The sequence below is a fragment of the Mesoplodon densirostris genome, chromosome 1, assembly GCF_025265405.1.
Source record: "Mesoplodon densirostris isolate mMesDen1 chromosome 1, mMesDen1 primary haplotype, whole genome shotgun sequence".
NCBI classification, from domain to species: Eukaryota; Metazoa; Chordata; class Mammalia; order Artiodactyla; family Ziphiidae; genus Mesoplodon; species Mesoplodon densirostris.
The window spans coordinates 182,687,165-182,700,399 of NC_082661.1; the positions used below are offsets into that span (position 1 = coordinate 182,687,165).

Genomic DNA, 13,235 nt, shown 5'->3' on the forward strand with positions numbered 1-13,235 from the left:
TTGGGTGCTAGGTACATGGATTCCCTCAGTTTGTGAAAGTTGTTCAACTGTACATTTAAGATTTGGACATTTTTCTATATGAATTTTCTACTTTTTTTTTTTTTTTTCGGTATGCGGGCCTCTCACTGTTGTGGCCTCTCCCGTTGCGGAGCACAGGCTCCGGACGCGCAGGTCCAGCGGCCATGGCTCATGGGCCCAGCCGCTCCGCGGCATATGGGATCCTCCCAGACCGGGGCACGAACCCGTATCCCCTGCATCGGCAGGCGGACTCTCAACCACTGCGCCACCAGGGAGGCCCTGAATTTTCTACTTTAATTCAATTTAGTGGTGATATTTGAGGAATTTATAGTCTGTATTCAATAAGGAGACATGAAAGGTGTTTTTTAGCTGAAGAATTGCACAATTCTATCAGTCAGAAAGATTGAATCAAATGGTGGCCAGACAAAAGGATTGAAAATGAAAGAGAAAATTAAGACCCAAACTTGTATAATGGTAATAGGAAGACAAAGAAAGAGATGGATGTGATAAAAGTGTTAGTGATAAAATTGACAAATGTTGTGCCTATCAGAACAGGATAGATAAAAGGGGAGTTTTTTTTTTTTTTAATGAGATTTCAAGACTGGATGGCAGGTAGTACTACTGACAGAAATGAACATAAAGATAAAGGATTTAGCAAGCATTGGCAAACTATAGCCAGCTGGTCAAATCTGGCCCATTGACTGTTTTTGTACAGCCCATGAGCTGGGAATGTTTTTGTTTTGTTTTGTTTTGGGTTTTTTATGGGCTTTTTGTTGTTGTTGTTTTGGTTTTTTTTTTTTTTACATTTTTAAATGGTTGAAAAAATTTAGAATAGATGTAATCAGAATAGTATTTGTGATGTGTGAAAATTATAGGCAATTGAAATTTCAGTGTCCATATAAAGTTGTGTGGGAACACAGCCATGCTCATTTGTTAGCACAGGTTCTATGACTACTCTCACATTACAGCAGCAGTGGAGTTAAGTAATGCAATAGATTGGAATGTACGGCCTGCAAAATGTATACTATGTACTATCTTGCCCTTTCAGAAAAATTCTGTTTACCTCTGTTTTAGAGCTAAAATTATAAATGATATATGTATACTTGAAAATGCCTAATAGGCTAATGGGAACACACAACTTTTGTTGAAGAGAGGAGAATAACCTGAGAAATAGAATTCTGAGGATCACTAACTGTATAGAGTGAAGAACTGAATCTCTTAGTATGAGTAACAGCATTTAATAGCACTTAAGAATTTTAAGAAGTATATTCATACACATTCATTCTTTTGATATCTAAAATAACCCATGATGTAAATATCATTTTTTTCTAGTTTGCAAATAAGGAAACATATTATAAAAGATATGTGGCTATATTTTGGAGAACAATTGCGTTCAAAAGTAGAAGGTGATAGAGAAATATCAGCGAGGAGAATGTAGATATTTTGGCCTATGGTGGGCAGTATTCTTCTTGTTTGCAGGCATGATGATAGAACAAAAACTCGAGTCAGAGTTTCTGGGTTTTCATCCTGGTTCTACCATTTACTAACACTACAGTCTTGAGTAAATCACTTAACCTTTTAGAGGCTCAGCTTCATAATCTTAGCATAATAGTGTTCTTACCTCAGAGGGCTCTTATGAAGATTAAATTTTAAATATATGTTAAGGCACCTAGAAGAGTGTTTGCCATATATAAATGTTATTTTCATTGTCTTTTGGAACAGATTTTCGAATCAGTTAACATACAATGTAATTTCATTTGGATGGCAGGGATTCCAAAAGGCTTTATTAGCTGTTTATATCAGAGTTGTATTCTATATATGTGAGCAGCCGCAGAGCCACTTAGCCAGCTGGCAATAAATATCAGAGATTCCACTTACTTGATTTGTCTTGAGCTTTGTACCTCACTTTCTTTGCTTATCCAGCAAAAAATAATCCAACAAGGAACATTCACCCAGAATTCCTAAGTATCAAATATTCTCTGAAGTTCTATTTTGATATTTTCATAGTGATTGCAATTGATTGATGGCATATAATAAATCATTCACAGAAGCACTAAAAATCTTCAGTAAAGGTGTCAGTCAGTAATTTAGTGCTTTTTTGTCCCTGTTGTTCCTCTTGTAAAAAAAGAGTCAGAATTCTCCAGAACTTTTAGTTTTGTAAACTATTGCCCAACTTTTGGCCCTTATCTTGTCAAAAGTAAATATCTGCCAATTGTAATTCACCATGTGAGTTGAGATGTTATTAAGGAAACTGAATGCAACCCATGAGATTCTTGTCCAGGACAGGGTCAGTCAATGCTATCCAATAATCGACTCTGTTCCCTGCATGGTAGGTGGATAGCAGTTGCAATTATTGTCATTTTGTGTCTGGGGAAATGTAGACAGGAGAGTTAACTGACTTCCTCAAGGTCATATTGTGAATCAATGGCATTCCAAGGAACAGAACTTGGAATACACTTAACCAGATCACCTCTTAAATGGTTTGAACTTTAGCATGAGGATAGTCAAAAATTTTCCACTGTGTGCCAGTATACACGTCAAAATTATTTCTTAGATCCAGAGTCATGCATTTATTATCTCTGAGATAAAGGCTGTAAAAAGAGACTCCAAATAAATTGGTCTATAGCTATTATCATTTGGAAGTTTAAATACATTTTTATGAAAATGGAGAGAATGATAATGACCAGTAGTTAAGAAGGAGAAAATTCATTTCTATTTTTGAGCTAGTTTAGTGCATTAGTAGCTTACAACTTTCTTAATGGCTTGTATACTATTGATTTCAGACATAAGGGAGTTGTGTCTTTATTTACATGCTTTGCCACATACCAGCAGCAGTAAAAGCTGCTCTTCCTTTAATGTGTCACATAGGCCACATTTCCTGAGAAAAGAAACTACAAACTATTTTCAGCTCCTGAGGAAGAGTCGTCTGTACACTCATCAATTAAAAACTTAGTCTCATAGCTTAATTTAGTTCTTAAAATAAAATAAAATATATAATGAAAAGAAAGCAAATTTTAAGGGCTAGATATGTGAATATATTTTTATTTTTTATTCAGTAGGGATTAACTATCATTTATTGTGAACTCAATATGTATCAAGCCTTATGGTAAGGAGCTTAAAGAAAACTTCAAATCAGAAAGCTTCATCGTTTAGTTTCTTTAATAGGTTAGAACTGAAGCATGGATAACTAATCCTGAGATTTTACAAATGTCAAGTTATTTTAGACCCCGAATTAGGCTTATGATAGATAATAAATGACAGATATTTGATATTGCTTCTTGGATTTTTATATTTTGGTCGGATTTTCCATTGACCATTCTTATAATTCCTTCATTTCATATATTTAATTTTATTGCTATCGTACACTATTGCCTCAATAAAATGTGTTTTTAGTATTCTGAACCTAGTAACCACATTTTTGTAAAGCTTTGTGAGGTGATTTCTTCCAATTTCCCCATTTATAGGTGAACTAGAAATCAGCATCTAGAAATATTAATATATAGGCATTGTAGGTATCATGTGTTCCCTGTGAATAATCAAATAAGTAAATTCCACTTATATGATTTATCCTTTTTAAATGTTCCTTCTCAAACCTATTTACTTTGTCTACTATTGGATTATGTACAGACTTCTTTTTTACAAGGTGATTGAATAGACAATCTCATGAAATTTTATGGCCTTGATTATTATTATCGAATCACTTTTATTTCAAAGTTCTTTTTTATTTGACAAAAAGTCATAGGCCCCAGGTGCTATGGTTGTGAATATGGTAGTTTAGGGGTATAGATAGTTTTCTACCATCCCACATTTTAAATTGCAAGTGCAAGAAGCAAGTTTGCATACTGTTCAAAATATGACCTATACAAAGAATAGTACTATGCCAGTGCATTAAGTTTACTGTGTATAAAAAAATAGCACGTCAAAACTCGGGATGCTAATTAGGGAGGGCTGACTTAATAAACCCTGCCCATAACATTTTTATTCTTCCCCACATAGTTTGTAATACACATACACACTTGAATATGTTTATATGCACCATATACACATTAATCCTTAGGATTTTATATATGTGCTTGTCTATATACATATGGTTTATAAATGTATACTGTACTGTTTACCAATGTGTATTCATCATTTACATAAGGATCTATCAATGTATATACATACATAAACAGTCTCATTTCAAGATATATTTTGTTATACTTCTACCTTTTGAAGCATACTATTAATAAAATTAATGAAGGTATATGCTTTTCTAACATATGTGAGGAATTACATTAAGTTTGAATTAAGTTAAAATTTTAATACGTTAGAAATGTGAGAAGTCATACACTTATATTAAGGAGTAGATTTAAATATGTCAGATATTAAATTATACTTTTGTGTTAAATTTAACACTTTAGTTCTAGAGCAAACAATTATATTCAATAGATTTTTATATGAAAAATTAAACCTGGAAAGTTTTATTATATGACTTTAAAAAAACAATGATATGTCTCTATTCTTAAATGAACAAGTTTTATGAACATCCTATAATGATCGCTTTTTTCCTAAAATGTATTTTGGCATAGTGGAATGATTATAAATCTAATTATCACCTGTTTTAGGCTAAGATGACTCAATTGCCTGAGGCAGAAAAGGAAAAGATAGCTGAGCAAGTTGCTGATTTCAAGAAAGTAAAGAGTAAGTTGGATGCTGAGATTGAGATATGGGACGATACGAGCAATGATATCATTGTTCTCGCCAAGAAGATGTGTATGATCATGATGGAGATGACAGACTTCACAAGGTAATTATGTGGGAAATGATGTGTAATATTTATAATGTTAGAAACACTTGTCACATTAGTGAAACCTTAAGTTTCTCTGAGTGTCAGGTGCTAAAAATTAAGTGGTATGGGAAAAGCAAATAATAAAGAATTAGAAAGTTGTACATAGGTCCTTCTAGAGGTTTCGGTAAGTAAATGTGGCAGAGTTTCTCATAAACTGCTGAGGAATAATTTTAGAAACCAATTTATGTCCTCACTATCAGGAACCTTCTCTGTGTATCGTATTAGCTTTTTTTTCTTTTTTTATTACAAAGAAAGTGGTAAATCAAGTTATGATCCCTATTGGAGCTCTCCGAATGATTGATTTTCATAGCTACATACTGAGATATCAACTAGATATATTTGAAATTACAGTGACTTAATGATATATACAAAGGAATCATACATTGTCTGTATATTCTAGAAGTAATAAACATGTTTCTTATAGCTTCAAAATATTATTTTACAGAGCTAGCCAAAGAGCAATACCAGTTACTAAAATGTAACTGCCTTACCATTTACTAAAATGTACAAAACTACAATTAAAATAATTTAGTCTTGATGTAATTATAAAAGTCACAGAATAGAAGAATACTCTGAAGCAGACGTAGTATAATCACAAAACTATTTATTTATATCCCTATATATTAAGCACAAAAATAACTTTTAGATGCAGTAATGAAATAAATGTAATTTTAAAATAATAATAAATGGAAAAAATATACACGAATATTTCATTAAAATTAAGATTGAGAAATGCTTTCTAAGCAATATAGACAAAGAACTCATAAAAAAGGATCATTAAATTGAATGGCATTAAAAATTCTAAATATCAATAGAATGTCCTAAACAACACTTAAATATAAATGGATAATTGGGTAAACATCTGTAACAAAAAATAACAAAAATTTGATGTCATTTGTATATGAAGAATACTTACAGACATTAAAATTTTTTTAAATGTCCTAGTAGAAGAATGGGCAAAAAATATGAGCAGATAGCTCACCAATTTCTCCCCATAAAAGATATGAGCCATAAGTATGTGAAAATATTTTAACCTAAAATATTTAAAATAACGTACCTTTTAATTCTGTAAAACTGGCCAAAACTTTTAAAATAGCCCTTTACAGAGAAGGTATGGTAATGAAAGCATATATTGATATAAGCCTTGTGGTAATTTGGCAGTATATATAAACTAAAAACTTTCATAAACTTTTAATATCTATATCTATCTATATCTATATATTATATATACAATTTCATAAAGAATACCTGTTAGATATCAGTTTATGTTTGCCCCTCTTGGTTCTTGCCATTTTTTCTAAACCCCTACCATGACTTCTAAATGTCTTACAATTTCCTTTCATACACAGAATTCAGTTTTAACCTATTGCTCAGTCTCTACAAAGATTCTGAGAAACTTCTCCCCCTCTACTCCACACGTATATTTTATATATATATAAAACATAGACATGAATGTGCCTGTGTATAAGAAACAAGCTATACTACTGTGATATTAAATACTGACTATGTTTTGGTAGTTTAGTGGTGGGTAAGTTAATTACTTTTACTTTTACTTTTCTATAATTGGTTAATTTTCTATGATAAATACATAGGTATTTTAAATAATTTATAATTTTGCTTCAAGTTAGTCCTAGGAGAGTGGAAGTTGACTAAACTTAAATCATTTCATGCAAACTTTCCCAAAAGTTAAGACTAAAAAGAAGCACAAATAAAACCTTAAGTGATGTCAGCTTTCAACATTATTAAGATACAGAAAATAGTGTGAGTTTCAAAGTACTACCTTTAAGTAGAGAAATAAACACCAAATTCCAACAGAGCTACTGCTGGTACTCTGTCATCAACATAAACCTATGGATCTGGAAAGCAGGCATTGAGAAAATTAAAACACCTAGTAGAAATGGGAGGAATGTGAAAAGGCAATAAATAAAGCACAAAGGAAAATTGGACTAAAATGAAAACATCTGATGCTAAGTGCTAAAATACTGAACCACAGGTCTGGGACTTGTCATTTTACAACATTAACTATAGAGATTGAGCTTAAAATTGAATGGGTCTGGATTTGGGAAATGTCACTTTTGGGAAAAAAAAGGAAAATACAGGACAAGTGACACTGAAGGTATGTCAGTGATCAAAAAGGACATAGGAAATAAGAAGGAACCTAGATAAATGAAAGAGAATCACAATATATGTCAACCCCTCCCCTTCCCCACCACCACCAAAAATGTTATCCATTAAAGAAAGTATACTTCACAGTAATGATTAAAGAGAGTGTTCTTGGTCCAGGAGCCCTGTCTAAAATCAAAAAGATTCAGACTGATGACATGCAAAGCTACGTAATGAGATATAGAAAATGAATGTGTTTCTGGGTACATATGCAAAGGAAATGAAATAATTATCTTTAGGAGTTATTGGTATTCCCACATTCACTGCAGCGTTACTCACAATAGTCAAGATATGGAAACAGTCTTAGTGTCCATCAATGAATGAATAGAGAAAATGTCATATATAAAAAGTAAATTTGTGTATATGATAAATTTAAATAATAAAGGAAACCTACTCATTTGTGACACATGGATGACCATGGGGAGACTTATGCTAAGTGAAATAAGCTAAATAGAGAAAGACCAATACTGGATGGTATCACTTATATGTGGAATCTTAAAAAAAAAAAAAAAAAGGCAAAGAGACAATAGAATGGTGGGGGCTGGAGGGCAGGAGAAGTAGAGAAATGCTGATCAAAGATTACAAACTTTCAGTTATAAGATGAGTAAGTTCTGAGTATCTAATATATAGCATGTTGACCACAGCTATTAATACTTGAAATTTGCTGAGAGTAGATCTTAAGAGTTCTCATGCAAAAAAGGTAATTATGTAATGTGACGGATGTGTTAATTAACTTGATTGTGGTAATCATTTCACATAGTATACACATATCAAATCATCACATTGTACACTATAAATATATTACAGTTTTGTCAATTATGCCTCAATAAAGCTGAGAAAAGTGAGAATCAAAACAATTCAGCTGATGAAAACCTTCCATCTAGAAAACAAATACAAAACAACAATAAAACTATAACACAACACTCCAAACTACAGTGAATTTCAAAAAATAAAGAGTTGAAGATACATGTTTTTAAAACCTGGTTTCAGAAGATCAAAAACTAAGAAGATAAATTTTTAAAAAACATGAAAAAATGAAATGTGGAATGCAATGAGTTAATAAAACTTAGGGAAAAAAATTAAAGGACAAAAATATCTAAAAAATAAAAAAATTATAAAGTGTCCAAAGGAAAATAGATTCAGATAAAAATTCCATAAGGGGAGGACAAGCAGGGGAATAACCAAGAGAATGACTGTGAGATAAAGATTTAAAAAAAAAATAAGAAAAGGCTGAGAAAAATAGCCTGAAATGGAGAAGAGGCAAAGGAGATCTGATAGACATATGTTAGACACTTTGAAAAAAAAGAAATAATAAAACAACTAATATTTAAAAGTATAGACCAAGAAAGTTTTCCATACATAATACTAAACTTAAATTTACATGTAGAAAGGCGTTACCATATTCCTAGGAAATTTGACCTAGATAACACTAAACACACACACACACACACGTACGTTTTCCTCATATGTAAAAAAAATACCAATATATTATATATAGCATACTATATTCTACATATTATATATATATATATATAATGTATATAATGTGTATATATATATATATTATATATATATATATATATATATATATATATATATATATATATATATATGGAGAGAGAAATAGCAAAGTGAAACCAATTGAATAATAAAAATTTATGAGAAACATCCTTACCTCCACAAAGGGGAGGCAGGTACTTTTAACCTTATGATTTCATTCCATGTGATTATCTCTATATCTGTAAACAATACACTTTCTGAGATATGGTTTATTGACTTTTCCTGCAAATAAGAATGTAGGTCATTTATATGACTGTTCATCTCTTCTTCTATCTTTTCCTTGGTTTCATGAATTTATATATTTTATTATTTATATTTATAGACCTTGATAATATTATGTTATCCATAAAGTATTTCTCAGTGTATGTATATTAGTTATATCTCAACTTCTCACTCTGTATGTTGAAGAAATACCCACTCTTACGCTCTCTTTTGCCTGTTACTGCTTCCTCTTCTACATCTCATTTGTAACCCAACTTCTTTCTAGTATACCTCTTTTATATTGATAGTTAATGTAACATTTACATTCTTCTAAATAACTAAATCACCCATGCTTATTCTATTGGTTTATTCTGAAAGTGAAGATTAATAAATAAAATGTTTATGACACTGATATAATTAACCTAGATAGGAAACACACATGAAGGAAACATATTTCCAGTAGAAAGTTGAATTAGAGTTTAGACTTAAAGTACCCATACATTTATATGGGAAACAACACATCATGGAAAGAAACCTGAACTAAGAACTATGTTTTAACATCAGTTTGATAAATGTGTCAATGAGAGTTCTCTTAATCTTTCTCACCATATTGTATAAAGAGTATATATATAGGCAGAATCCAGAGTTAGAAGGAAAAACAATCAAGGACAAAGCCATGAGAAAAAAAAAGCTGTTAAGAAGTGGACAGAGGAGATAGAATCCCACAAAGACAGAGCACTCAATAAGAAATTGTGTAATATGCAAAGAACGATTCTTGGGCCAGAGTTAAGGAAATGTCAGTGAGTTATCAATTAAGTGTTTTACTTGAAGAGATCCTAATTAGTGTAAAGATTGAAAAGATAGTATAGTTTTGGCAATTCTCAATTTATGTTTACTTTTGTTTGAGTAGGTTCACTAAATTTTAGGTGAGAGATTAAAAAGCCTTATTAATTCATTACAAAGTAGATGAGAAAAGAGCAGATGATAAAACAAAGATACTCAAAGTAGTAACTTAAAGGAGGCAAATGATCAAGACAAGATTTAGAGATTTCTGAATAACTTGAATGTATTCTAGGTTGAAGGGACAGGGGAAATGGGGAGGGATAGAATGAAACTGTAAAAGTTATTCAACTTCATTCAATAACTATAGCCAAAAATGAGACAAAAGTGTAGAGCATAAACACTGAGAAATAGGGAAAGAAACAAATAAACAAAAACAGATATAAGGATTAACTTGCATGAGTTTATATGATGTATCTTCTAATCTTAGCTAGAATGTCCGTCATAGAAGCCTTTCCTGGCCAAATGGCATAAAGATTTCCCCCCAGCCTGTCTCTCTATGTTACAACATCCTGTTACTTTCTACTTTACAGTTAGCACTTCTTGTATTACCTAGTTCATTTGTTTACATATACTCTTCCTCCATATCCCTAATGGAGTGTAAGTGGTGTGAAAATATGAAATTTGACTTATTTTTTATTATTTTTTTTTCTGTACGCGGGCCTCTCACTGCTGTGGCCTCTCCCGTTGCGGAGCACAGGCTCCGGACACACAGGCTCCGCGGCCATGGCTCGCGGGCCCAGCCGCTCCGCGGCATGTGGGATCTTCCGGGATCGGGGCACGAACCCGTGTCCCCTGCATCGGCAGGCGGACTCTCAACCACTGCGCCACCAGGGAAGCCCTGACTTATTTTTTTTATACCCAGACTTATAACAGCCTTAATAGAATACATATATATATATATATATATATATATATACACATATATGTAGTTGCACATACTATAGCATATTCATATGCATATATATGTATAGTATACAATAATGTGTTGAATGAATTAAGACATTTAACAATTTCAATGAATTAATTAATTAAAAAGAAAGAAAAACAACTTGACCTCAGAAGGAGCCAGGAATAAGCAAATACCCAAACAAACAAAAAACAGTAGAGTAACATAAATTTAAGCTCTTGACACCAACTCGTTGTGTTTATTCCTTAACCCATATATAGTTTCTAAACGTTGAACACAAAGATTTTAATTTTAATGCCCACATGGCATTAAGAGGAGACACATAGTCAGGGGAGCTAGAGATGGGGTCCTTGGAAAAGCCTAGAGCTGTGCCTCTAAAAAGGAAACTAGAAACATTTCTATGCAACAGCCTGAGGGAACATCAAAATTATTTTCCTTGGAGTCTAGGTCAAATAAAGGTCTTTAAGAAATAGTGACTTCAAGTCTATGACCTATTAAACTGATGAATTTAAAATTACATAACCAGAAAAGGCTACCTTTAGAGAAGAATTAAGATGCAAGAAGCAATGGTGAGCAAAGAAATCAGAAACCATGCTGGTCTATTCAAATAAGCTTTGCCAGAACAATGACGACAACGCAGAAAGACTGTCGGAAGTAGCAACATTACACAGGGAACATGTAAATGAAATCAGAGTTAAATGGTGTATTTTTATATTCAGGGAAAATGTAGAAGTATTAATACTATACTTTGCTACATAAAGAATGCATATAGTGCCTTTTAATATTTCCAAGGGATCTCTAAAATAAAATTTTCATATTAATAGATTAAATTAATGTGGAGGGCTAGAAGTTAGAAAATGAGAACAATATAGAGAAGAAAATGTGGCGTGAATATAAAAATTCAATCATTTTATAAAACATGCTAGGTATATCAGTATTTCTAATGTGTAAATGTAGCAAGCTTAGTAGTTTTAAAAAGTGTAAGTACAGGGCTTCCCTGGTGGCACAGTGGTTGAGAGTCCGCCTGCCGTTGCAGGGGACATGGGTTCATGCCCCGGTCCGGGAAGATCGCACATGCCGCGGAGTGGCTGGGCCCGTGAGACATGGCCGCTGATCCTGTGTTCTGCAACAGGAGAGGCCCCAACAGTGACAGGCCCGCGTACCGCAAAAAAAAAAGAAAAAAAAAAGTGTAAGTACAATACTACTATAAGTACAAACAGCAACAACAAAAAATATCATTTAACAGAGGCATATAGGAATGTTTTTTCTAGGAACCATGGGAAAGAGGAGGAAACATCTCTTTCTAAAAGAGGAAGGAAATGTATGAATACACGGAGGGAATTTGAGGAAGTATATGCCTAATAGATTGTACTTGCTAAGTGATGTCAACTGTGGAATATGTGAAGCCTTGAAAAGACAAAAGTGGAGTGAGAGCTTGGGTAGCAAAACAGAAACAGATATGGGGATATAAAAGGTAGTTAACCTGAAAGATTATTCATTCAGTCATTTACTTAGAGTTAGTCACCAGTTCAAAACCTAATACATTTATTAGCAGAGTGAATAGATTCTCTTCACCTGTTCTGAGAGAACTACTGAATTAGACTTACCTGAAGTCCTAGGATGTTAAGGAATTTTCAGTAGAATTCAGGGGGATGAGAGAATTGAAACTACTAGAAAGAATATATTGAAATAACTGACTGGACCCAGACTGGGCCAGAAGGGAAATAAGGTTGGAGAGTAGAACAAAAGGTGGAAAGGTAAGGATACGTCACCAACAGGTGAGAAGGATATAGACTTTAGTTTTCCCTGCTCTATATCTGTTTCCCTCCCAAAGGAATTAATGTTTTACTGTTGACATACTTTGAATCAAGTTGGAAAGGATGCTCAGTGACTTTGAGAGTGTCGTAATCTGTAACTAGTGTGTTAGAAGAAGATTCACAACTCCACAGAGTGATAACTCATTGGAAAATAAGACGTGTCATGTTTTGCAAAAGCTAATCAGTCCAACATTCTCACAACCTGTAGGTGTTGCTGCCAAAGGCAGCCGCAGAACAGGAATACTGTGTGTTCAAATTGTAGTAAAGGTGGGGGAGCAAAATTGAATTTCAGATTCTGACAATCTTTTACACTCGAACTGCATCCACATTCAGTTTAATTTCAGTTCATATAAACTGTGATAAATATCCAATTGTTTTAAAATGGAGGAAACCTTGTTCTTATTTTCACTTCCAATTTTTTAAGAGTTTTTCTCAGGCACTACAATGTTTTACTGAGGTTTAAGTTTAGCAGTTTTATTTATAGATTATTCCTCAATTCTACCCACGTCACATTTATCTCATTGGAGGTGTCTTAGTTTGTTTGCAATGGGAGCTGCGAGCATAGTATTTAGCCACAAGTAGTCAATCAGTTGGTAGGCATACAGTCTCTGTCCCACATATAGATTTTTAAATAAGAAAAAATAATAAATTATATTCTCTAAAGTGCCACTGAATGCTCTGTTTTCTCATTTTCTTTAACTACTATTTTATTATTAATAAGAGGCATAATAGTAAACTCTGAATGCTTACTCTGTACTGCACTATGATGAATATATATGTTTTCTCATTTTTATTTTCAGGACAGTTTGATTATTATATTCTCTCATTTACTGTTAAACTGAGCTTCATAGAGGTCAGGTAAATTGCTCCAGGACACACAAATGACTCTGAATTG

At 32.8% G+C, this 13,235-nt stretch overlaps 1 protein-coding gene across 1 annotated transcript in view; it reads left to right on the forward strand.

Annotated features, from left to right (window-relative positions):
• The window catches only part of CTNNA3 (catenin alpha 3), a 1,652,440-nt gene that overhangs the window by 1,514,551 nt on the left and 124,654 nt on the right, over positions 1 to 13,235 (forward strand). The window contains exon 14 of the mRNA XM_060092416.1: positions 4,626 to 4,807. Coding sequence (XP_059948399.1) covers positions 4,626 to 4,807 — 182 coding nt within the window. The remainder of the gene's footprint in view (positions 1 to 4,625; positions 4,808 to 13,235) is intronic.